This window comes from Manacus candei, unplaced genomic scaffold (genome assembly GCF_025592945.1).
Source record: "Manacus candei isolate 608988 ecotype Guabito, Panama unplaced genomic scaffold, ASM2559294v1 h1tg000017l, whole genome shotgun sequence".
NCBI lineage: Eukaryota > Metazoa > Chordata > Aves > Passeriformes > Pipridae > Manacus > Manacus candei.
In genome coordinates, this window is record NW_026138065.1 from 23,737,113 (window position 1) to 23,764,050 (window position 26,938).

At 38.7% G+C, this 26,938-nt stretch overlaps 2 protein-coding genes across 4 annotated transcripts in view; one reads left to right on the forward strand and one right to left on the reverse strand.

Moving 5' to 3' along the window:
- The window catches only part of IARS2 (isoleucyl-tRNA synthetase 2, mitochondrial), a 28,831-nt gene extending 16,689 nt beyond the window's left edge, over positions 1–12,142 (forward strand). The window contains exons 14-23 of the mRNA XM_051782940.1: positions 311–404; positions 5,693–5,801; positions 6,590–6,692; positions 7,786–7,911; positions 8,284–8,415; positions 9,048–9,154; positions 9,990–10,135; positions 10,294–10,484; positions 11,571–11,715; positions 11,862–12,142. Coding sequence (XP_051638900.1) covers positions 311–404; positions 5,693–5,801; positions 6,590–6,692; positions 7,786–7,911; positions 8,284–8,415; positions 9,048–9,154; positions 9,990–10,135; positions 10,294–10,484; positions 11,571–11,715; positions 11,862–12,013 — 1,305 coding nt within the window. The 3' untranslated portion in view covers positions 12,014–12,142. The remainder of the gene's footprint in view (positions 1–310; positions 405–5,692; positions 5,802–6,589; positions 6,693–7,785; positions 7,912–8,283; positions 8,416–9,047; positions 9,155–9,989; positions 10,136–10,293; positions 10,485–11,570; positions 11,716–11,861) is intronic.
- Positions 12,143–12,450: 308 nt separating this feature from the next.
- Positions 12,451–26,938, reverse strand: part of RAB3GAP2 (RAB3 GTPase activating non-catalytic protein subunit 2) — a 45,968-nt gene continuing 31,480 nt past the window's right edge. For all 3 annotated transcript variants that reach the window (XM_051782938.1, XM_051782937.1, XM_051782939.1), the window contains 15 exons: positions 26,021–26,118; positions 25,101–25,206; positions 23,907–24,067; positions 22,490–22,706; positions 21,984–22,157; positions 21,752–21,858; positions 20,745–20,811; positions 20,031–20,101; positions 18,403–18,438; positions 17,976–18,050; positions 17,519–17,737; positions 15,764–15,853; positions 15,461–15,679; positions 14,621–14,779; positions 12,451–14,346 (listed from right to left, as the gene is read on the reverse strand). In XM_051782938.1, coding sequence (XP_051638898.1) covers positions 14,200–14,346; positions 14,621–14,779; positions 15,461–15,679; positions 15,764–15,853; positions 17,519–17,737; positions 17,976–18,050; positions 18,403–18,438; positions 20,031–20,101; positions 20,745–20,811; positions 21,752–21,858; positions 21,984–22,157; positions 22,490–22,706; positions 23,907–24,067; positions 25,101–25,206; positions 26,021–26,118 — 1,946 coding nt within the window. In that variant the 3' untranslated portion in view covers positions 12,451–14,199. The remainder of the gene's footprint in view (positions 14,347–14,620; positions 14,780–15,460; positions 15,680–15,763; positions 15,854–17,518; positions 17,738–17,975; positions 18,051–18,402; positions 18,439–20,030; positions 20,102–20,744; positions 20,812–21,751; positions 21,859–21,983; positions 22,158–22,489; positions 22,707–23,906; positions 24,068–25,100; positions 25,207–26,020; positions 26,119–26,938) is intronic.

Below are 26,938 nucleotides of genomic sequence, written 5' to 3' on the forward strand. Positions count from 1 at the left end.
TTAAGTTCTTCCTTATGTTTTATTGTACTTTAACAATTGTGTACTTAAGCTAGCACACAAACTATGGTGTTACTCTGCTGTTTGAGGTTTTTATTTGTAATTTTTCCTTGCCTTATTTTGGGTTTTTATCAGTAGTTATCTGAAAACTATTAGGAATAATTATCTAAATTATTTTATGTTCACTCAAGGTTGGTAGCAGAGCCTGTACAAACTGGTCCAGAAACCAAATTTGCTTTTTTTTCTAGCTTTGAAAAGCATTGATAATATGGACTATTCCATTTGCTTTATTTAATAATTGTTCTCTCAATAGGCTGGTGGTCGTGATGTTTCGGATTATGTCAAGGGACAGGATGTCCTAGACATCTGGTTTGACAGTGGAACTTCCTGGGCTCATGTTTTGGAAGGTACAGAATTAATATGTTGATCTTTCTTTAAAAATACTCGGAGAACAAAATACAACTGTTTTGTGTGACAGTGTTGGTGTCAGCAAAACTGAGGCAAATTATGCCAGCAGCAGACGGGTTGTGACTTCTTGTAAAGCTGCTTTTGCTTGTAAAGATAAGGATTTAATGTTGGCAAACTCATTTTCAGAGTAATTAAAGTTGAGATTTTTTTAATATTGTACTCTGAACGATTCTGCTATGTGGCATACAGTGTATCTTCTGATCAGAACATACTTGTTTGGAGTGTAGATGTTTCATGACACAAAAGATATTTTGCTGCTAGTTGGTAACTCTTAAATCGTTTTCAGGTAACATATTTCAGTTTGTGCTCGTGTGTGCTATTTGAAGCAGGACAAGATTGAGATCAGCTGCTGAGTCTAAGTTTTATAATTTAAAAGTGTAGGTGTGCTTTTTCACTTTTGATTACTTTCAGTAACTGAAGTAGTATATTGTGGCTTATAATATTTATACTTGCTATAAGCTGTTTATAGCTCCTACCACGAGTAGTTGCTTCTCAGCAGGTAGCAGATATATATTTGTCTAAAAGTACATAAAATATACACTGTTTTCCTGGAGGATAGTCCAGAGTCAGGAGTCCTTTCCAGAGGAGGAGTCTGGTCCCATACATCAAGTCTGTTGGACTTTAAACCCTCTGTACACAATTGCGTGATAACAATCTTGTTGAATTATAAAACACGTTAGTACCAGAGGCTTTATTTCTTAGCAACGTGGTCAGGCGACAGTACCATCAGCAAACATTAATTTTCTAGAAGACCTTTACATATATTGAAGTTTAAAATGTTTCAGATTTGATTTTGAAAGGAAAAACAAAGTGGTGGTATTTTATGCACAGTTACACACTTGTGTCCTTCAAGGGCTTAACACCTCAGCCTGCAAAAGTTACCTCTTATCCTGTGTAAAGGAAAGACATCTTTTAATAAGGAACAGCAGAATCGAGACTTCTTGATTCACTGTTAATTTGTGTAAGGCTCCCCTGTTGATTCTATAGTGTCTAATAAATGCTGGGTCTTTCATGGTACAGACTTCTTCTTTCATGGAAATCATTACAAGTTCCTCTTCTCTACCTGGTCCTATCTTTCCATGAAATTTGCTGGAACGTGGTGCATGCAAGGCATCTTCTTTTGCTGTCTGACATGAATGGGTGGCCCCCATTGGTTCAAAAGCCAGGGATCTGACTGACAAGCAGTGTGACCTTGTAACCCTTTTTATCTTCATAAATGACACAAAAGTTGCATTACCTTTTTCTATGTAATTGAGGCTCCCAGCTACTGCCAGAAGTAGAAGTACAGTCTCAGTGATTCATATCAAATTATTGTTTTAATTTACCCTTTACAAAAAATGCACTTTGCAAGAGAAGTTGTTGAATTAATAGTTTTGACTTCTGTTTCCCGACATGCTCCAGCTTTTAAAACTTTTTGCAGAACTTCTTCCAATGTCAATGAAAGTAATTAATCTGCAAGGCTTGTGAACAGGCTTACTGATGGTATTCTTCTCCAAAGTACTCTTGGAGAAAAATGGATGAAATTCATGGAGAAATCCAAAATTAGAGAATGTCATAACGGGAAGAAGAACTTTCCATGGCTAAAACTCAGGGAAGCACAAAGGCATATGGAAGCTGTCATGCTCCCTGTACTTGTTGCCTGTTAATTTTGCAGTAGGAGGTCATTGATAACAGCGGTTGTTGCTGCCTCTGATGCCAGGGTTGTGTGGCAGTGGTTCTTCTGCAGCACATGAGTCACTGAGAGCAACTGGAGGATATAAGAGATGGCTAAAACTGAGACTATTATTTGTTTCACTCTGCCCTGAACCCAAGTTATTGAAAATTATAAATCAATGATCTATTAGTCACCAGCAGGAATTAAAGGTGTTACAGATTTCCCTGTCAGTTCCAACTTGCAGAAATAAGTCGTTATTTCCAATGTGTCTGTGACTCGGGGAACTTGGACCTGAGTTTTCACTGCACTTGAACCAGCTGTGTCCGAGCTCACTAAATGAGATGCAGCTGTGACAAAATTCATCCCTTTAGCTGATGGCCACACAGGTTGCTGTCAGAAAATATGGCAGGTTGGGAAGGGGGTGAAGAACAGGAAGAAGAGAGAGAGATTTTGCTATGTGAGGTTAAAGGAATTGCTGCTCAGGGACAGCAAGCTCAGTGGCCTAAATCGTAGGTTGCGTGCACAGTCATATTTCTAATGCTTGCCCTGCTGCACTTCCTACGAGAGACTTGGCATAGTTCTGATGGAAATGACTTAAAGTTGCTCTTGTTTTGGTAAATTATGATTGGCTTCCTTTTTTCAGTCTAGGTGTGTCTAAGGTACCACTTCTAGCTGAATGACAAATTAACCAAACCGTTCTACATCAGCAGTATGGCAGGTAGGAAGGTGTGATTTACTAAGATCAAAGATTTGGCTCCCACAGTCACAAACACAAAATTGTAGTTATAACTAGATTATGTGTGAAATAAATGCTGCTTGCTGGCACCACTGAGAGCAGATCCACAAGTGCAACATGCTCTGAAAAACCCACTGCTCCTGAAGTTTTGCTTTCTTAATGCTCTTTGCCTAACACTGTTTTCACTCAGTTTATTAGTTGTACCTGCTAATTCTGTTTGTTTCTTGCTACACATGCCTCAAATATTTTTTTTGAAGAACTGTTTTATGCAGTGTTAAAATTTAAGTCCAAATGGCTCATACATGAATAAATTCATTTTCACAATGCTGCTGTGAGGTAGAAGAGTGTTAATCCACTACCTCCAAAAACAAAGTGTAGTAAAAGCAACTTTGTTCAAAAGCATGTGCTAATTTTGAATACTCAATGCCATGATGCCCAGGACTTTTTTTGTTGCTCTTTTGCTTTGAAGTTCAGCCTTTTGATAGTGCTTATTTCAGTGGCTGTTTTTAGAGCATCCATGTTAGAGAACTCTTTTCTGTCTTAAAATTCCCTTACGGGTCTTGACATTTTCCTCATGGACAGAGTGCCATCTGCACTACAACCCTGAGATGATTATTTTTTAAAATATTTCATATAAAATGCACACTGGACTCCATTGTGATCTGATTTGCCATTGGTAAAAGTCACACAGCTTCTTACCCATAGTTTTATATCACAATTATGTAGTTTTCAACATCATAACTTTTTTTCCCTATCTTATTGGCTAATATTTAACTGAATGAATGTGATTATTTTACAGCTTGCCTATCTAAGTGTTTAAACTTTTGTGCTGACTGAGAGCATTGAATTTATCTTAGCTGGTTCATTCCTGGCATTAAAATAAAATACATTTAATCTAAAAGTCAAAGTCTGTAAGATCAAAGATATGGAATCTTGAAATCCAAACCAGAAGGATCATAAATTCTAATTCCCTTTAATGACCTATGTACTACACCTCAGTGTAAAATAAACAACTGAAAAGTCTCTTCAGGGTTGTTGGACATACTCTTCCATTTACAAAAAAAAAAAAAAAGGCAGTGAATTAATTTATATATAAAATCTCAACTTTAATGAAACTGAGGTGGGGGAGCTATTTAAAAGGCAGGCTTTGTATATGCAAACCCCATGTCTGTGTGTTACAGAGATAAAATGTTCAGGCCTCCATTCACTTTGCAAGCTACAGTAGCCAGCTTGTCAGATGTACAGGTTCCTGTCAGAAAAGACCAATACAGGTTGTTGTTTGTAATCAGTTTGTTTAAACTCTTCTCTAAGTTGTAACTGTTGGCATTTCCATGAAAAGTTCTCCTCTCTAAAACCAGTGGCTAGCAAACTAGATGTAAATAATGAACACATTTTTACAGATTTTCCAATGTTACTGTTTTCCTTACCACAAACATTCTCTTTTATCTTGTCCTTACAAATATTTTTGCAGTCTTTTAATATAAAGGCCAATCCTTACTTATTCTACTTTTAAAACCCAAACTCTTTGTAGATTTTGTTGAAGGAATAAGCAAATGTGCTAAAAACCATAACATCCACCCACACATTTTTCCTGTGCTAACTGGCTCTGTATGGCCTTGACCTTTGTAATGTTGAACTTCCTTTTATTGCAGGATGGATCTAAATATCGAAACTTCCATTAAGTTAAACAAATAAATTAAGTGTGTCAGCAGCAGAAAGAAGAGTTGTCTCAGGGGTCCTAGGAAGAGGATAAAAGGAGCTAGTAGATAAAAACTGAGTAGAGAGACTTTTGGTTGAATACTTGGAATCAAAACTAAATTCCTGACAAATAGGTGTATGGTTTTGCACATTTGTAGGCTTTGACTTGCATGTTCTGCTGTGTTTTAAGTTATTCTGTTCTCACTCTGGTGACCTGTCTGGGATTTCTTAGGACAAGGAGAGACTTTTTGAGTCAACAAGTCTTGTACCTTTTTGTACAGTGACTCAATTCCACCAGTAAAGCCATTTAAACTTTGCTGTCCTCTCTCAACTCTGGGGGATAGCTGGGTTTGTTCTTCTGGTTTTAGTGTGGAGTCAGCTAATACCCAGCCTGTGTGCCTCATAGCCCCTTTTTCTCTGATGCCAACAGTACTCATTAGATCCAGATGTTCTTCCCTAGCATTCCTATTTTTTATGTGTGTGTATTTATAGTGAATAATATTTCCACTCAGCCTTCACCCAGATAAGCTAAAGAAGCCAGGCTCCTCCAGATGCCTCTGTCTCCCAACAGGCTTTCTTGTTTCCCATGTTGTCCCAACCCTTTCCTGAAACTTTTAATTTTCCTGGAACACCAGTGACCAGAAATAGAAGTTCTGTCACAGGTGAGCTGCGGTCACTGCCAAAGCTCTCTGGCCTCCTCTAAATAGCTGTGCCTTACACAGGCTGGTCAAGCACTTTACCTCTGTGCTTTGTGTCCTGAGTAATTCCAAACTGTGAAGTTTTGGATTGTGGCATAGATTTTTATTAATTCCAAAGTATGTGATCTTCTCTTGGGTCCTTCACTTCGTTTAGGAGTACTTGGAAAGTATTTTTTGAACTCCTCATGAAGCACTCTGAGTGTGATAGCTTGTTTTTGTACTTTATTATTTTGGTTTGGGGGAGAGGTGGGTCTTGTTTTTTTTTTAAAAATGTGACATTAATTAATCCCTTGTATCACGGTTCAGTAACCACACACCATTTATGAAAGTGACTTATCCACTGAGTTCAAACAGCAGAATAAATTATACTAATCACATTTTGTGTATTAATTGTTTGAAGATACAGGCTAATATTTCAAACAAAATTTTCTGCTTTTAAAGGTGCAGAGCAAAGAGCAGATACCTACCTTGAAGGAAAAGACCAACTGGGAGGTTGGTTTCAATCCTCTCTATTAACTAGTGTGGCAGTAAGGAAAAAGGCACCGTACAAGTAAGTGTGTGGATTGCAAACACGTTGCTACTCCTTTCATTGAGTATCAGGCTTTTGGTAGGGTGCACAGCAGTATATAAACAAGAGACATCAAACCATTACTTAGCATCTGATTTATGTTCTTATATTTTTAGTATAAAGTTTTTTCAGATTAGATTGGAAGGAATTTACTGTTTAATTTTTTTCCATCATAATTTTAATAGATATTTTATTTCTCAGTCCTTTAGGTATTACATTATCAAATACAAGTCTGGTTTTTTGCCATCTCTCCCAGTCCCGTAATCAAAGGGATTCTTGTGGGAAGTGCAGTGTGAAAGTCTTCTAAAATCATTGACTTGTGAATTGAATGTTAGGCTGTAGGGAATTTGGAATGACTGTGTGTTAATCTCCTGCTGGAGCTGTGGAATACAGTTTGTCCCCTGGAAGATGAAGAGCATAGGGAAGGGTAATGCGGATCAGTGGCAAGAAGGCTGCACAATTTTGGGAAAAGTGTTGGCTTACCAAGTAAATAATACTTTAGTCTTTAATAAATCTGAAATCCATGTGTCCTGGATATCTAAACAATCTGTTGCTTGCACGGCAATATTAAATGAGGAAAATAAAGTTGTTTGCAGTACCTGGAAGGTAGTACAGTGTATTCATGGTTGGTTGAACTCAACGGATGGAGCCTCAGGCTTACTGAAATAGAGGGTTTCTGTATGTTTCAACTTAGGAATATCCTCATTAGAAATCTATTCTGAACAGAGAATTTCACTGGGATTTGGTTTTCACTAAAATCTTTTCTTCAGGACTCTGGTAGTTCATGGATTTACTCTTGGTGAAAAAGGGGAGAAGATGTCTAAATCTGTTGGCAATGTGGTTGACCCTGATGTCGTTATCAATGGAGGCGAAGTAAGTGAAACTCTTTGAGTTCTTAGAATCACGAGTTACAGTTTTTCACAACCAGATTCTGCAGCTGTCCTGTGGTGTGGTTGTCTCTAAACAGCTGTCTCGTAGCAGAACTCTGTAAGGATCTTCTAAAGGCTTTGGCTACACTGCAGTTTGTTTGGCTGGAGTGAAAACCTTGAGTTGTTTTGCTTCAGCTGAAGTGCCAAAACCCCCACATCTTTGTTCTCTGCTGAGAGAAAATGCTAAAAGAAAAGAAAATTATGCAGAGGGTGTAGAATGGTTCCTTTTTACATGGCCACAGAAACCCAATACACCTGGCAATGCTGTTGATGGAGTAATGGGGGGGAGGACATTTAAAAAAAAATTAAAACAATTGATCTTTGCTTTCAAACTGAAACCTACAAGATGGTCCTGGCAGTAGAGCTGTCAGATGTAGCAGTTGCACCCCAGCAATCTGTCTGCTCTCAGCCTAGACTGTTACTGACTCTGGAAACTTCATTCCATGGTCAGGAATGTTGCACTGCAGGAGATGCTCCGATTTCGCCCCCCCACCTCCCCCTCCAGTCCTGCTGTTGCTCTTTCTGAGGCTGCAAAGCAGATTTTGCAACTCTCTTGACAAAAGAATCAATCCTTGCAAAGACTTATCTGATTCATTAAAACACACAATTGCTCCTATTCTTTTGAAAAGGGCAGAATCTATTTTCAGAGTTGAAAACAGTCTGAAGGGAAAGAAAAAATATATAGTTTTAGATATTAATGTTGCTATTTTAATGATAAACTCACCTGCAGCCCTGAATTCTTCAAATGCTTAACTCATCCGGGTTCCAGCATTGCCTGAACACAGACTGCTGCAAGTATCTATTGTAGTCCTGCTGAAGAGTAAATCCTGCAAAAAGAGGGTGAAGGCCTCCAAACACAGTGGCCTTCTGGGCACACGTACACAGTTTCAGGTAGCCCTGCGAGGAGCAGGGAGTTGGACTTGGTGATCCCTCTGGGTCCCTTACAGCTGGAGATACTCCATGGCTCTGCAGCTCACAGCACTGCTCACCATGCTGCAGGACCCCCAGCAGTTGTGTGCCTTTCTGTCCATCCTTAGGATCACACCAAGGATCCTCCCTATGGTGCTGATGTTCTCCGCTGGTGGGTGGCAGAATCCAATGTTTTTACGGAGGTGCTGATTGGGCCCGTGGTACTTAATGCTGCCAGAGATGACATCAACAAGGTAAGAGCCACCTATGCTAACGCTGATCACTCTAATGACAGGCCCTCTTTGTAGTGGCTGCAAAGCTTTTCAGGCTTTAGACTGAAGGAAACGTTTCCAAACTCATTTAGGGAGGTACTACTGCCTCTCACATCTGTGGATCAAAGAGAGTACTAAGAAAAGGACTGATTTTTGCAGCACATTTTGGTAACAGCCAGTCTTTATTCTTCTGTGGGTCCTTTTGGCATATGTTCTCCATCATGCTTTTGTAACTATTCAAACAGTCATTTTGAAAAGTAGCCAATTATAGTTAATTCTTCATAGAATATGAGCATTTTGCTTTTCATCTGAAGTGCAGACCAATAGTGTTTAATTTTTCTGGGTTGTTCCTAGCTCCGGAATACACTGCGCTTCATGCTGGGAAACCTGGAAGGCTTCAATCCAGAGACTGATTCCATCCCCCCTTCAGAGATGTACATAGTAGATCAGTACATGCTGCATTTATTGCATGAGTACAGCAACAAGGTAGGGGTAAATTGTGTTTAGATAAATGTGTGTGTACTGTTTTTCATTGGTTAGAACCTCTAGGGAAAACTCTTTAAGTCTCTAAGTAGATTATGTGTCAAGTAGGCACATTACAACCACAGAGGATTCTAAGATGCAGTGTGTGCTCTCTTCAAGCCCATTTCAGCTTTTGAGGAAGGCTTTGTTTTAACATTCTTAACTTGGTTTTGACATCAACCGTTTTTTTTTCCACTCCCCACCCCTGCCCAAGGTGTCAAATTAGAAGTCTCTAGAAATAGCTAAAAAAGGATATAAAAAGCCAAATCCAAAGAATTCTAGAGCTTTGCAAATCTGCTGTAGTCCAGAAATTTGTCACTTCTGTCACTCAGAACCAATTCTGCTGAAACTATAGGCATAATTCCTGGGGTTCCCCCGGTTCGCTCCCCTCAAATTTGAATTGAAATTATTTCTTTGGCCTAATCATTAACTGAATTAATATTGTTTTTCCTCTCCAACAACCTTTTAAAGAAAATTCTCCCAGACTTTGTGTCACTGATTACAGTTTCTCTAAGTTTGGGGTTATTAGGGGCTGTCATGTGCCATGTGCTGGAAACTGATACGCTGTTCTTACCGGCCTCTGCTTCCTCTCCCAGGTTACAGACGCGTACAAAGAATATGAGTTTAGCAAAGTTGTCCGATTACTGCAAGCATTCTGTTCCAGAAACTTGTCTAACTTCTATTTCAGCGTAATCAAAGACAGGTAATTTCCTTCCTGCTGCCTTCAAAAGGGAGAAAACACGTTAATGGGTTTGAGATGGAGGTAGTAACATTGCAGGTGAATGCTGAGTGACTGCAGGTATCTCAGAGAACCTCTGAAATTGTGCCCTACTACACTCCAGCTCCCCGTGAAAGCTCAGCTGCTCTCAGCTGTTTGTCATCGTTGTGCTTCAGTGTTCTGTCCACTGGGGGTACTGATGGCTTTAAAAGGTAATCAAACAGGCACATTTAAAACCAAATAAATATTTGAAGATAATCTTGGATCTGTATTTCTCCACAGAAGGGTGTACATCTGAACTTGGGAAGGTAGGGGGAAGGGCTTTTAGCATTTACCTGGACAACTGAATGCATTTATCTGGTTTTTTTCAACAGTAAAAAATCCCAAGGGTGTGACAGATACCTTTGTAAATTTGAAAGGGCTGTTTCATGTTGGTAGGAGATGGGGGGTTATACTGGTCTTTAGCTGCCAGAATGTGAGTAAAGGATGGTAGAGGGGGGAGATAAAAAAAAATCCCTAATGCCAAGTTTTACAGTTGAACCAGAACAAAGGGCTGACAGCTGCAGGCTCAACTCCCTGATGACAGATTCTCTCTGTACAAATTAACAGGTACAAAATGGCCTTTGCTGTGACAATGTGGCTGTATATGCAGATGGTCCTGTCTGTAGCCCACTGTGCTCGCCTAGGAAGGGCTCTTAAGAGAAGCTTTTCTTAGGGTCAGACTTCTGTACTCTCATGGCTATCCTGGAAGTGTGGCTCTTGAGCAGGAACGGTGACATGAACACAGGAATACTTTCCCAGTTTCATGGCTGTCTTGCAGGCTCTATTGTGAAGAAGCAAAAGATCCCAAGCGTCGCTCGTGTCAAACCGTGCTCGCGGAGGCTTTAGATGTAGTGGTCCGGTCCTTTGCACCAATCCTTCCTCACTTGGCAGAGGAGGTTTTCCAGTACATCCCTTATAAGAAAGGTAAAGCACATACAATATCTAAAGAGTTCTTTTAATGCACTGTTTAATTGCACAGTTAAAAGGAATGCAAATACAGAGATGTGCCATTCTTTTTTATTCATTTAATAGACACTTGAATAGAAAGAATAAACTAAGAATTCCTTTATTTTGCTTTCAAGACTCAGAGGGTGTGTTTCGTACCGGCTGGATTAATGCAAGCTCAGCATGGAAGAAGCCTGGCATTGAGGAAGCAATAGAAGGTGCTTGTGCAATGAGAGACTCTTTCCTTGGGTCCATCTCTGGCAAGAATGCTTTGGAATATGAAGTCATCATTGTAATTGAGCCTGGATTGCTGTTTGAATTAATGGAGGTAAAAAATGCAACTAAGAATAGTGTTGTCTGTGTGAAAAATACTAATTTCTGTAAACTTTCTTCTGCTTTTTACTTGCCAGAAATCCACAGAAGAGTTGAGGTTGGAAGGGACTGCTGGAAGCCTGTAGAGCCCGAGCCCCTTGCTCAGGCAGGCTTAGTTAGAACAAGTTGCCCAGGATTGTGTCCAGTTGGGTTTTGAATACTTCTGAGGATGGAGACCCCACTGCCACTCCGGGCTACCTGTGCCAGTGTTTGACCACCCACACAGTAAAAAGTGGGTTTGTGCTTTCTTGGAGAAGGTTCATCTTCAACCTGCTGGCAGTGCTCTTTCTAATGCAGCATCCTACTGTGGAATGCTGCTGGCCTTCCCCGTTGGGAGAGCAGAATGCTGGCTCATGGTCAGCTGTGTGGCCACCAGCTTTCCAGCCAGCTGGGGCAGAGCTCGATGAGATTGCCAGCCACTTTCTCCATCCCATGGAAGTTCCTCTGACTGACAGCACAGCCAGCTGGTGTGTCAGCCCCTCCTGGAAGCACTGTCAGCAGCAGACTTGCTGAGGGTGTGCTCTGCCCCAGCACTCAGCTTATTAGTGAATAGATTAGAAAGTACTGGACCCCATATTGACCCCTGGGCTACACCACTAGTGACTGGCCTCCTTAAAGCACCTGTGCTAGTGCCAGTGTTCCTCCAAAGTCCTCTGCTTTCTTGATGTGAGGGTCAAAGTAAACTGCAGAGAGAACCTTTACACTGCAGTTCAAGTCTGTACTCCTGCTCCTGGCAGGAGTAAAGAAATTAGACTCTTGGTTCAAATCATCCACTCGAGTAGGAACCATGGGTTTGCATTTGTTTTATAGAATGGAACATCTTAGAGTTTGCAGGGGTAGATGCCAGTTTGGGTGCTGGACTTTACAGAACTATAGATATACGCATATTTAGACACGTGTGTAAACAAACTTGTGCTCTCTCCCTGACAAGGCTCTGACAGCTGCTGCAATCACGTACATAGCAATTTATTTTTGCTTTAACATCTTCTAGCAGAAGGAACAAAAACAGGTTGCAAGTCTGAACGTTCCCTCTCTTCTCTAGGCACTGCAGGCTGAAGAAACTTCTACTGATTCACAGCTGAATGAGATAATGATGGCTTCCCAGACAACTCTGCTGAGCGAGCTACCCAAAGAAACACCTGCAGATGCAAACATCACCAAAGGGACCTTTCTGATTAACTTGGAAGGTAAGAGAACTATTCCAGACAGGCTCCAGCACTAAGCGGCTGGTTCTTTCCTGCACTACAACATACTTGGTGTTCACATTATATGTATAGCTGAGTTTTACCTACAGCTACAGCCTCTCTCTCAGCAATAACACTTCCTTTAACAGGTGGTGACATCTGTGAACAATCTTCCTATAAAGTTATAGCCCGACCAATTGCCAAAGCCAAATGTCCTCGCTGCAGGAAATACACTTCCGACTCCTCAAGCACTCCCTGCCCACGGTGCCTGAACATCCTTGCTGGAAAAGGGAGCACATGAAGACAAAATGTCTGTGCTCAAGCTGCTCCCAAGTCCTGAGTATGGAAGTCTAACATAGCAATGGCTAACCAGCAGGTCTGCATACTGAAACCTGTAGAACCAGATGCTTGAGCCCCAGCCTGAGCAGAAGTATCATGTATTTTGGGGAACCTTATGTGTATATATATATATGTATATATATACACACACCTACTTGTGTATATCACTTTCCAGCTTAATAAAAAGGGTGGTTAAAAATAACTGACTAATTTACTTGTTCTTAACACTTCCATTTAAGTGAAACTCCCCCGTAAACCAGCTCTTGTATAACTTTTATACTGTCAGCTAGTAGTTCTGCAGAACCCCAGAGAACCCCGCTACACTGGAGTGGGTACTCTTGTAAAAACAGAAGAAAAGGTGATGACCACCATTCCCAAAAAAGAAGGAAAAAACCACAGTGAAATCTCAAATTTTATTTAATCAATTTACACAAATCCACAGCAAATTAGACACAAAATAGCACTATATACAGAGTATTACTTACAATACATTACAGATTTGACTGGCGTAGTGTCAGCTCTGATGTGATACTCAGTTACAGTAAAATCCTTCACACAGCTGTACCAGAATCAAGGAATGTAATGCAGCTAAGAAGCACTTCTGGTTCTCCTCGGGTTCCACGATGACCAAATCTCAAGCCTCCTCCTTTCTGCCTAAGTATGAAGTGCTGCCAGGCAAGGTGGTCAAGTCACCTGTTCAATATTGCCATCTCCCATTTCTCCCTTACAGCTGTTTTACCCTCAGTTACAGAAGTCAGTAGAGAAGTACACGGAACATAGACCAGGGCTGGCACTTACTTTTACTGGAATTCCTGCTATTCTTTGCTCCATCTGCAGGAAGTCAAACATTTGGTATTAAATCAAGAAGCTGCCATCAGGAGTGCAGGGATAGGAAGTGGGGATGTGGAACAGATGAAGGAGGCTGTATGGAACAAGCCACCTGCATAACCTTTTTTGTGGGGGGAAGTCTAATCGTTAGATGACAGCAGCACATACTTCAGAAGGAAAAAGATCAAATTCTAAATTCTGTCTCCAGCAAGGCAGAATATTACAAATGTTTCTTACACATAATGCAAGAGGAGCAGGTTACAAGACAGAGCTGTTAATTTCAGCTGACTTCAAGACAAAAACAGTTTACACCAATTTCATTTTTCTCTCCTGGCTTCCTTCAGGCAGACAGTGAACAGTAACTGATGCAAAATAATCATGTTCAATTCTACTCCAATAGTGAAGATGCTCACTATGTGGTTCCCTGTAGGTACCATCAATAAAAGTGTTTATTTAAGGCTAAAGTACTCAGTACTACGGATCTTCAGAGAAGTTGGATCAACTTTTCAAGCATTTTTGACTACAAGTTAACGTGCAGAGATTGACAGCAATACTACGTCTTCTACAGTGATAGGATGGAGGAACAATCTTACAGTAAGACATTCCTTGACCTACTTAAACTCAGCAGAGCTTAATAATAACGGAGAGGGATGTAAATCCAGTTTTAGCTGAAGCCCAGCAGCCTAGAGACAATACTGGGAGATCCAGACTAAAAGATGAGTCCATATTCATGTCTGGAGAATTGGATTCTCCTTCCCAGGCTGTTCTCCCTTTGTATGAGGCCCCAGCACATTTGATCCTATGTCTAGTGCAGTTGTCATTCTCACATGTAATGCAGTTACAAGGCATGAGCCCAACACCAGCTCTAGCTTCAGAAAAAGCAGTATTGGCTTTACATGGTAACTTCAGAGACTGAAGTTCTTCTTGGGTCTAATTCTAAAGCTTCTTTTGAGAAACAAATCATACATGGAACATTGAAACTGGAGCAGTTACTGCCAGCATGAAATACAGAATTTCACAAGATGTGCTTTTGTTAAGAGACTAAAACTGCTGTCAAATATACCCAATTCAAACAACTGCATAAAGCACTCAAGTTAGAAATAAATAACAAAGCAGTTCAGATACTGACAAGTGTACTAGGAACTAAACATATTCGTACTAGTGCAGAATTTAAAATATACTCCAATTTAAAATTACCTTCCGAAATTCTGGGGTGGGGAGCATTTGTTCTTTTCATTGCTTAACAAGAGCTACATGGAAGTTTCCCCTGTAAAGTTGAGCCTCTTTGTGTAAAACCATGCCCTGTCCCTGTGCAACGGATCAGGACGGGATGGCCTCCACAGCCTCGATGAGGTTCAGGGCCAGGCTGTACTGCCCGTGGTTCTCCGGCAGGTGCTCGATGACCTTGTTAACCAGCTTCGCTGTTGTTGCAATTGGCACTTCTACATTTTGAAGTTCCTTGGGGTCCTGTATAACAGAGTAAACACAGCGTTAGAGTAACTTTGCAGATTAGCCTTCCAGAACTTGCATAAAACGGATTGCTTAGGTTTATAAACAGTTAAGCTGATGCTTTGACCCATGAAACTGCTTTACCCTCCCTGAAACAGAGTTTGCATGAGGAAAATCAGGAACAAATCCTTGTTTCTATGATTAAGAAACAGCCATTGAGATGTAAACTCTGTTTTGATGAACAGAAGCTTCTGAAAAATCAACCTGCTTTCCAAAATTGAGCTTAACTTACCATGGCTTTGAGCCACGTGCAGAGTGTTGGAGGAAGCCTAGTGAGGAGCTCCATGCCCTCCTTTGTCTGCCCATGGAGTAAAACAAAGGCCAACCTCTGCCCAGCCAGGATGAGCAGCTGTGATGCAAGCACTTCTTTGTCAGCCACCTGAAGAAAGGCCTGAAAACAGAAATGTAAGGCACTAGAAACCATCTCAGCATGACACAGCTCACTCATCTGGAGGCCTGAAAACTGGTATCAAAATGAGTTGCTCAATACTAAAAGGACAAATAGTTTTTGATACTGTTTCTTGTTTTGTGTTACTGTAACAAAGCACATTCAGAGCCTCAGAGCAGCAGAAGGGTAAACAAAGGCAGAGAATTGCTCTGTACTTTACACAGTGATTAGCATGAGCACAAGATCTGTTTTACAGTTCAGCAACATATTCCTAACTTCCATATAATCTCTTGTTTGGTTTTACCCTCAAGGAAGGGGAGGGTTTTTCTGTATTAAGGTTTTTTTTCTTTTCTAAAAGAGATTACAGGTAAAAAAAAAGCAAATTCTTGAAACTATCAAATATAATAAAATAAAAAAGGCCATGCTGGTTTAGACCAGACATATAACTCCCTGTCATGTTTCCATGTATACGCAGATTCTCACTGGGGGAAAAGGAAAAATTTGGGTAATTATTGGTCTTAAAAAAATACTTTTACAGTCTCTAACTTTTCAGCCTGGGGATTTGTCGAGCTTGATAAATCCTGCCTAACCCTTCCAGGCATCTTAAGTAAGTGAAAAAGTAATTTTAGCAGAATATATGACATAATGTTGTACTGATTTAAAAACTCTAAAAGCTGCTATTACCTCTTCACCGAGATGATCCATCCCATAACTATACAGTTCACAGACATAATGCCTTTTGACCAGATCCTCAGAGATCTGAAGATACTGAGCCAGGTCTGCAGCCAAAGTTGGCCAATTCTTCCCCTTTTCAAAAGGAAACAATTCCTCTTCTGAGACTTCTTTGTCCTTTTGTGATGAACACAGTGTTTGAACCGCTGCACTCACAACTTTGAGCAAGAACTGGGAAGCAAAAATTGCAGGTTACTTCAGTATTATTTGAAATTTTATAAGTTTAAGAATTTAGAGTGCAAAACTTACACCTACCTGTTGTCGTATGGATAACACATTTGGATCCATATCCCCACTAGGTAGCAGCTGAATTGATGTGAGGTCTTTAAAAAATGCATTTTTGCCCTAAAATTGAGAACCAGAGACAGGCCTCAGGGATACAGGGGAATACAAACAATCCATTTTGATCTTATACTAAGCAGCCCACTTATTAATTTGCACTGCATCTTCTGTTTTGCTTTGAGGACAAAAATTAGTACTGTAAGTTAAAGCCACAGAAAAATCCAAACTTCTGTTCATGCAATCGTAACATGTCAAGGATTTCCTTTCAAACTTAAAACCACCTGCCTACTAAATTAGGTAGCTGATACCAGCTGGAGTTGAAATTTGGATATATTTCCTGGTCTCTGACTTTACACCAACATGTCAAGTAGGAAGAAATGCAAAATAGCTGATAGGAATATACATTTTATGTATTACCTATTGGTATAGTTGACACTGCTTAATTGTAAGGTCATTTGAACTACAGATCAATCAAATTTCAGGTGAAGTCCTGAATGATGGAACATGGTAGCCCTTGTTCCAGTCCACCATGCTCCAGCAGTGACATGCTCAATGCCAAATATCTCTGGAAGTCCTGCTCTGCACCACTGCAGGCAGAAGGGAAACTGGTACCAGTGCTATGTTAAAGGACAGCACTGAATGTGTAGGTTTAGTCAGTGACTTGCCCTATCACAAATTAGGTAGTAAACAGTCTTTGAAACTTCTAACCACCTTTTCAGCCATCAGTCAAAATTCTCCAAAGACCTGTTAAAGATTCTCTCAGAAAGCTCACACAGCAAATGGAAATCTTGAGTCAAGTGAAGGAAAAAAGGCAGCGGCTGAGAATAACAGTTGTGTGCAAAAGAAAGGTAGGACAGGAACAGGACCCAATTTTGCATTTTTAAATGACAAAAAGTAGTAAAATGCCTTCTGCTAACAGATAAGCAAAAAGAAAAATGTATAAAACCAATGGAATTTGACTAATGGCAACCAGACTCAAATATTCATCAGTTTACAGACAAACAAAAACCTATGGCAAAAGGAGAGCAATATTCTGCATTTATTAAATTTCAGGAAATCATTAAGAAATCCATGCTGTCTTTACAGGATTAAATATTTTTCTCCCCAGCAGGAATTAAATGACATTGTACACAAGTACTTTGTGTTTAGATTTTCTTAAAATTCTAGTGTGGTAAAGTTAGGAGGAGGAGGAAAGCTCAATTTCTAGTACCTGTTCTGTATCAGGGTCAAGCTCTGACTGTAGATATACTGCATTTTAAGTGCAGTGACTTTTTGTAAGTGGTTTATATGGGTTAAATGACAAGTTGTTTATTCACTTTGAGATGCTCAGAATTCTGAAATAATCGTGAGCAATAATGGATACAACAGTGACACTAACATAACATTTCTCACCTTTAAATATTTGTGTTTTCACTGATCTGGCACTTCTCAAAGCAACTAGAAAAACCTGCCATCCAGTGTTCTTGACATGCAGTATTTTCAGGCCAGCTAGTTATTAAAGAGCTGATCTTCATGCATCTAAGGTCACTACAAATCTTTTATTCATAAGGAAACACACCAAGGTTTGCATCTCATTCTGAATTCCGGTGACAACTTCATTAATGCATCACAGCGGACTAAGCATCTTTCATAAAATTATGAACTGTTTAAAGAGTGAAAGCTAGCATATATTATAGAGACCAAGAAGAAGGATAGCAATATGAAAATATATTCTTTCAAAAGTCATACCTTGCTATCAAACAGCGTCAGAGGCTTCACACTCTTCAGGGAAAACCTCATGATGGCATATAAGACAGTACACAACACAAACTGGTGTTCCACTAGTGGGTAGTGAATGCGTTTCTGCTCCAGGGCGAGTTCTACTATGGATACTGGTCCTTCTACTGACACCCAGGCATCTTCAGTGTCCAAGACAGGAGCCTGCATTTCATCACTAGTAACATCTGCCTGCCAGAGCAACACAGAAAAGCAGTCATGCACAAAATGTTATCTATACTGGCCTTCTCTCCAAAGGACACAGCTTTAACCACAAGTTCTCTGCACCGAAATGAAAATTTCCTATCGTCTAAAAGTTCATTAATATTTGTCTGAACTGAACAGTACTGAAGTTGGTAAAATCATAGCCTTTAAAATCAAATGTGAGTCCATTAGTTCCTGACTTTCTATGGGAAAAATAAAAACTTACCTCCAGCAAAGTCTGCAGAAGTTCTGAACAGCAGCCAAGGAAAGCTGTCATCGCTGTGTCACTCATACCTACGTCCTGTTAACAAACAGTGTGATTTAAATTGTTTCAGTTGGAATTGAAACATGATTTTATTAGCTCTGTATGTTTGAGAAGACAGTTGTTAACATAAAACACAAAGTTTGGCTCAGTTCATTAACCTGTTATATTTAAATATAAACAAATACTCACTGAAGTACAACAAAGAATTAGAAATAACATGAAAAATTGGAATAAAGTTAAATGTAGCCGTTTACAGTACTGTATCTCCAAGACTGAATCAAGTAATCCCATCTAGTACATTTTATTTCCTGATCACATCAGTTGTCAGCATTAAATTTAGGGATTTCTACTTATTTCTTCCCACTTAAACAAAAGTAGTATTACTTGCCCGTCTGCATAATCTGTCCTTTGGAGCTTTTCCAACCTGTTAAAAAAAAATTCATCATAACTAAGTAATTTTCATTGTAATATCTGTTACCCACATTTTAACCTTTTATTACTATTTTCCTAATACAAAATGAGAAAATAGTTCACTACAGCATGTTGCATATCTTGCTTTCAACCAAAGATTTGATGCAGATTGTACAGAAATTAACATCACTGATGTCCATATTTAGTTCATCCTTCTTAAACCCCAGGATTAAGAAGGCCCCAAGGTCCTCATCCAAATCTTAAAGACAGCTAAGACATTCCCAATGATTTCTAGAATACAGAACTAAAGCTGTAACACCAAGTGTGATATCAGAAAGAAACACTAGGGAATAAGGGAAAAGGAAGAGTGAACACTCCACCATATTCACTGACATGGATAAGGTCCAACAAGCAAGTTATTACATGGTTTCCATGCTTTTCCCATCTGAACTCTTCAGAAGTGACACCTCAATCATAGTCTGTTTAGGAATGTTACCACGAGGTCCAATTTCTACAGTGCTGCACATGATGAAGCTCATACAGGTAAGTGGAAGTTCTCTATTCCATAGCACAACATAAAGGTAATGATTACAAAATCATGGCAGAGTCTGAACAACAGCTGAAGTGAGATTCCAGGGGCCCAAATTATGGGACTATTTAAACTCAAATTCAAGGGATCCATCATGCTGTTTCACAGTCTGAATTCAAGACAACTTTCAGCTGTCAATTTTGGGACTGATTAAATGCCAACAAATATGGAAAACTCCATTTTTCTGGAAGCTGTGCTACTGCTTTGATAACATAAACCTTGAGAATTAATCATTGTCAACACTTCTCTTTGCATCTTGACTTTTGTGCTGAAAAACACTCAGCTGCTGCTGCACATCTGGCAAAGCAACAGGGAGATTCTCCCCACACAATTTAAACAGATCTATCACTTACTAGCACTACTCTTCCTAAACTGTCTTCCAGTAAACAGATCCACTGCCTAGTTATTAAGCATGAAAAAACTGAAATTTAGCAGGGACAAAAGACTGCTAAAATTCAAAGTAAACAAGCTACATACTAGAACAAAAGCTGAATTACAATAGTAGCAATAGTTAAAAGTGCTCAACAACATCCACCAAGTGTTCTGTGTTTTGCAGAATAAGAGCTTATATGTGCAAACCTTGGACCAACATTAGGAAAATTTGCTGCTTGTGGTAGTTTCGTGGTAGTAACTTAACAGGAAATAGGCACAGAGAAAACACTTCAAGGTGTTTGTTGTTTTCTAACAGAAAAAAAAACTGTTTCACAAATATTTCTCATTTAGCAACTACAAACCAGTAGTGCACTTAAGTTTCAGTACACATCAGCCAGTGTTGATCAGCTGTCTAGAGCTGATCATTCAACAGCTTTGGTATTTTAAAACATGCATTCCTCATCAATTTCAAGAGTTAGCTACATAAAGCAAATAAACGGGGGGTTTCCATGGTTAAATGAATGATATTCCGAATCCTTTTAAAAACCAAAACATTGATTATAAAATTGTTTATAAATGCTAGTCTCACTTTTCATCTAAAAACAAAAGCACAGCCTCAGAAACAGTCCCAATACTGCACTCACCTTGTCCATGAGATATGTAGCTGAAGAAAGCCTTTTTACTATGAATGTATTCCACATCATCAGAGCGATACCTGGAACAATCACACAGTTCTAAACTCCACATGAATAGAAAAGGGATCTTACAAGATGGTGAATGAAACAAGAAGGATTTGTGAGTTATCCTCAATGCTTTATACTTAGAATTTAGATTTCTCAGGAGGAGGCTCCCTTGGTGATCAAATACAGTCACAAGTGCAACGAATCATTGGTTAAAAATATTGTATTATGCAGACTGGGTTAAACACTGTAGGTACACAGAAAGAGTGCACCTCATTTGCATACACAAATAGTCTACAAAAAAAGAAAATGGTCATCACATTCATTAAAACAGGGTATAAAAAAATATATGAAAAATAATTACTGCAATTGACATGTTTCACTATTTAAATACAAATAACAAATCATTTCAAAGCAATTTTATTTTAAAATGTTTTTAGTTAAACATATTGACTTTATCTAACCAACTTATTTTCACAGTTCTGATGGAAACTCATTGTGAAAAACAAAAGCTTGAATGCCAGCAGAAAGTTTTGGGGTGCTTTGTTTTTTTTTTAAGACAAAATGGCCATCACTACTATGTACTGCATATATTTACTCTAGTCAACAAACATCCATTCCTTCATTTTACAATTTCAACAAAGGTTAATTAATTATTAATAATAATTTTGTACTTACCATGCTGAACGTGAGCATTAATGATGCATCTTAGATGATCTATAGACCTTGTGAGAAAACATGCTTCCTTATGTAAAAAAAAAAAAGGTAAAAGAACAAGTCATTACATTATTCAAAACTTGTTTGAAATGTAAATTATTAATTCTTAAAGGGTCCAGGTAGATTATCCTACAGCTACTATTTTGAGAGTTATAAAACTTGTAACTTTTACTGATATTGCAACTTTCTCTACCCGTAATCTGACAAACACCACGTGCACATGGCAAAGTTTGTTTCAGTATTGTAATTTTAGGGATTTTTTTGGTTGGGGTTTTTTTTTAATATATGTACTGCTAACACACTCTTTGCTGAAAGGCACTTCCAGTGACTACAGTCATTTTTCAAATACAAAATTCCCTTTTGATAGATTAAATTTTCTCGATTTTGTTATGATGGAGTAAGTTCTATTGTACAGCAAGTTATGTTGCACAGATCTAAGGAGTGCTGATTTCAGTTTTAATATCATCTGAACTTAGGACAACGTTTTCCATTAGAGAAACTATAGGACAGGAACAGAAAAGGAGAAAATTTTTATCTTTTCTGACAATTCCCAGCAGTGGCCAGGGAATCCAAGAACATTCAAGAAATCCCTCTCCTTAAATAGAATGGATTCTAGTCTAAAAAATTTAGTATTCTGTGATCTCTTTCAGCATATCTAGAATGGAGAAAAAGTTCACCACTATTTTACAGTACCTAAACTGTTCCACACTTGCACAAAATACTGTCAAAATCCTTTTTCAAGCTGCTTACTTTCTTTTACCCAGTTTCCACACTTCCACTTTTGAGAGTCTGATAGTCCTGGCATTGTGAGGTGCCATTCAGCCTCAGGACCTACATTCATATTCTCAATTCAGTTTCTGCTTACCACTTACAACAGAAAAATCATAACTAGTAACTGCTTTCAAAGTCAGTTCATGCAATTCATGTTTTTATGAACTCATTACTCTGTGCAAATGAATTTCTCTTACCTCTGGGTCCTTATTCCACTGCACTACATATTCCCAAGAGCAATGTGCATGGAGTACATCCACTTCAAGACTACAAGGAAATTGCTGATATGCAACTTGCAGCAGCTCTAGAAGAAGAAAATCTGAAGTTAGAAGAGAGACTTCTTTCCCCTGTAATTTCTGCTACAAAGCAGCAACTAAAACACCTCTGGCAGAAATTTATAATTTGAAAAAATCATGCTATTTTTCTTACCTAGGATTGTTTCCAAGCCTGCATCTGCTTCTGGTTCCTCAAGAAAAAGGTTATTATGCATTTCTACAGATTCTTCAGTACTATCTGTATTGGTTTTGTATTGAGCCAAATTCAGTACAAGAGGACTGAAGCCTTGCTTAAAAACCCACTTTGCTACAGTGTCAGCAATACCTCCTAAGATATTAAAAAAAGAAGAAAAAAAAAAGTATGAGGTATAGCCAATGTATTGCAGATTATGATTCAGAATCTAAGGACAAGAAAAAACACAGGAATTTTAACTACTACCTTTAATTACATAAGGATAACTCCACCATTTTAAGAACTTTAAAGTTATACATTTTTACAACTTTAAAGTACTATTCTACATCATGTGCATTGTTTTTTTAATTAAGAATGGGAGCCAGTAGAACAATTTCCAGTGCAGTGTACATCATTACACAGGTAAGGATGGCTCAGAAGTGTATTAGAAAGACAATTAACAATGTCTCCAAGAGAAAAAAATGTACCTTTTCCAGCTTCAAGCAATTTCTTTACAGACAGCCTGCCCAAAGGCTCAGTCTGGAGTGATGAAACTCTCTTTGTCCTTTTGGTCACTTTGCTGTGCAGTAGTGTTTGAAGTATCAGACAATCCTCTAACTGTTTCAGCAGAAGCTTCCAATATTCAGTATCAAGGGAAAGTGCTTCCCAGGATTCCGTGTCTGAACCTACAACTATTTGGGAAAACTAACAGAACATATGAACTGATTTAGGTCTGTTCACTTAAAGCAGCACAGTTTTGTTTACAAAAAAATTATAACTGAAACCTATAGCCCAAGGCTTACTGCTTTTTAAAGAATAATTTAGTTCAAAATATGCATTAACTGCTATGCAAAGATAAGTGAACATCTCGCACTTCTCAAAAGATGCACAGATCCTTAAATAAAAGCCTAAGGGAATAAAACAATCTAAAAGATTATCTTCCCTTTATAATTTTCTATTTAGTCAAAAAGTGGCTTAGAATCCCTTCAAAAATATTTCCTTTTAAATCTTTCACTCTATACACCTTTGCTACATGTATGAATAATCCACCTATATTTCCACATCCTACCACCATACTAAAAATTCTTTACTGTGAGGGTGTAGAGGCACTGGCACAGGTTGCCCAGAGAAGCTGTGGATGTCCCATCCCTGCAGGTGTTCAAAGACAGGTTGGATGGGGCTCTCAGCAACCTGGGCTAATGGAAAGTGTCCATTAGCCCACAGCATCATTTAGAGTTGAAACCAAATGATCTTTAAGGTCTCTTCCAAACCAAACCAAGGTTCTATTTACAAGACTGCATATCACCTAAGCCCCATATAATCTGTAGTAAAACACACATATGCCCATTACTGTTTAGAAATGGACTAACATTTTCCATCTTGAATTGCAACGCTGTGCAGTTTCACAGTCTTAATCACAACTTTGTGAAGATATTTATTGCCAAGAAAACCAAACACCCATCACCTTAAGAAGGGATAGTAACATAAGTCCTATAAAAATTAAACAGTATGCTTAAAAAAATAAAATCACATAAAAAAAAAAATCACATGAACGTGTTAAAACAGGTTTACCACCCAAAGTTCAGTGCACTTAAATTTATGTGGAAGCTATGTAGGCTTTAAGATTGTCAGCATCCTTTGCTATCACGAGAAAAACTCAATGTACGGTTTCCATCACATATTTAAATATGTTTTGTCAATTATTTCAATATATCATTAATTCACCTCAGCATAATATTCTTTAAGTTCAAATGCAAATTTTCAGGCTTGCAGGATGGCATGCTTATGCCCATGTTAGAATGGCAACAAATGAACGCTGAGGATGTTCTTCTATTACAAAGACAACAATTTGCACGGAACTGATATATTAAATAAAATAGAAGGAGCAGGTCCCAGACGACTCACCTTTTTCTCTGTCACACTGTCGATTATCTGTGCAGTTACAGAGTGTCCAACGTGAGCAGACAGCAAGGCAGCTGCGTTATTTTCAGACTGAACACAGGCCGTGCGCATTTGCTGCCACCAGGGGGAAACCGACTGAGTGTCCCATGACTCATCTATAGCGACTGAAGGGAAAGGGAGAGCAGGAAACAACTTGGATCACTAGGTGTCAAAACCAGTACAGTAGCAACCAACCCTGAAACCAGTACTAATTAATACAGCTTGTATTAGGAGCAATTTCCAATTATTCTACATTATCATTTTTTTACATGTTTCCAATTACTCTACATTATCATTTTTTATATATGCAGCACAAAATTTCTACATTGTACAATTTCTACATTCTACTTCAATTGAAAATGGAAAGCGAATCACTCATTCTCCAAAATTCATCTGTAGGAAACGGACAGTAGATCTAGATCACTAGATAGCAAACCTGCTGTATGCTTACTAGATCTAAGGAATAGTACAAAAAGACACTTCACAATGCAGACAGTTTCTTTTGTGATTTCAAGATACCACATTACATGCATTCAAACTGTCTCTCTTCAGCCTGCCTCATATTCAGCAGCATTCATTTATTCAGACAGCAGCAGCAGCTTATTCATGCTTTCAGTGTCAAACTGACAATGGTGCCCCTATGGTGAAGTATATATAAGGGAAGCTGGCACAGACTTACCCATAGCAGCTCTGTGTGAGGTAGGAGAATCAATATTCATTTATATGTACAACCTACCCCCAACAATGGCAAACTGACTTTACAGAGTACTCCTCGATTTACAGAGATGTTTAATATACAAATGCTGCTGGAATAACAGTGTCTCAAGAACATCTGAGAGTCAGTCAGCACCAAGTAGAGACAGGACTATACATCCCAAAAATGTGAGCAAAGTGAGCTGGACAGCTGCCTTCTGGTGCCAAATAGAAGTTGTGTCAACTTAGTGTTGAGTGAAAATACAAGGCATGAAACAGGCCTTTAACTGTAGCACTCTTTAGATTTTTACTGTATTTTTAGTTAGTCCATAAACATGCAGCACTTAGTTCTGGTACATAATTTGTGAGGCAGAAAAACCCTAACTGATAATACAGGCTAGTCAGAGTAGTAGATTTCTAATAATATTAACAGTTGCATTTAAGTATTCCAAATGCACATCTCACCTTTCATTTTGCTCAGAAGTGACAGCATAGTGTGAAGGCAACTGACAGAATCTGGTTTGTCTAGAATATCTTTTTCCTTAGAAAGCCATAAATTGAGAAGGAGTGACTGTAAGAAGAGAGAATACGGAATTAAAGCAATAGAATGAAAGTCTAATATTGTAATATACCTAATGCAAACACTTTCTCAAACAAATTTTGTGTTACAGAGCATAAATGTTACATCCATGAACCATTATATTAACACAGGAAGTTAAAAATATACTGCATAAGGCACACTGTGACAGATTTTGAAATTGAACAATACCATCTCTAGCTTTAATTTAGAAAGATATCCTAGAAAACATTCTCTTTTAAAGGCTCAACTTGGCAAACATTAGTAGTTTTTAATGTTACAGCTGAAAACCTTAACATGGGCAAATAATACTGAAATAAACATTTCCATCATTAAGTAGTGGATGGAGATAAAGTAGCACAAAACTACAATTACATGTGGATGAAAGATAAAGATGATTGTCTAAACACTACTAATGATTCTGAAAAATTTACTTTTCTTTTAAATTTCCTTATTTGCTTGCAAAAAGGAATTCTAACAAATTAATTAGTCCCTGAAATTACCTACTCTCATAATTTTTGCTTCTTTGTAGAAGAAATGTTCAGCAAAATTTTATAACACTTGTAGTTCTAAATGCATATTCTAGACATTCCAACATTTTCTACTGGAGAATTTTCTTTTCTTTTTTTTTTGGTATCTCTTAACTGAGAAATACAAATGTGAGCAACTAAAGAACTGAATGTGGGAGGATTTGAACACAGCCTGAACACAACATTATTCCAAGAATCAACATGCAGAATTTTTCTTTTCAATGTTTTGTTTTCAAAATACTAATTCAAAGTTTTAAATTATGCAATAAGTATCTTACCAACAAGGTTTGTGGAGTAAAACCTGCTGATTCCAATGCATCACACATTTCCTCTATGGAACTCTCCCCACACAAACACTTCCAGAAGAAAAAGCTGCCTGAAGCAAAAAATCAGTTGACATTATAAATGGCATCTAAAGTCACAGTCTTTCCCCTCACACTTATGTGAAAGATAATCTATTGATCAGATCACACTGAGTGCAATACAAAGGACTAAGTTACATCCAAGGATACCCTGATGGTTTACCCTTAGTGGATAAGAAGGTTCGTTATACAGGACACAAGTGTTCTACTTTCCATGACTCCTGCAGTGGCAGGATTTATAACAAAACAAAGGTTATTGTATCCCCTGGTTTCAGCTGGGATGGAGTTGGTTTTCTTCCTAGTAGCTGATACAGTGCTGTGTTTTGGATTTAGGATGAGAACAATGTTGCTAACACACTGATGGTTTAGCTGTTGTTAGGTATTATTTACACTAATTTAAGGACTTTTCAGCTTCTGGCACCACTGCTCACCCCTCCAGTGAGCAGGCTGGGGAGCAAAACAACTGGGAGGAGACACAGCCAGGACAGCTGGCTGAACTGGCCACAGGGATATTCCATACCATATGACATAATTTTAAGTACATAAACCAGGGGGAAAGGTGGTTGGGGGCTCCTAGGTATCAGTCAGCAGGTGGTGAGCATTGTGAATCACTTGCTTTGTATACTATAATTCTTTTATGATCATCATTATTATTACTTTCACTTCCTTTTCTGTCCTATTAAACTGTCTTTATCTTAACCCACAAATTTTGCTTCTTGGGATTTTTCCCCACTTCTCTCCTTCGCCCTACTGTGAAGGGGAAGGGGGAGAGAGCACAAGCAGCTCTGCGGTGTTCACCTGCCCACCAGGTTAAACCACAACAGTCTTTTCTGA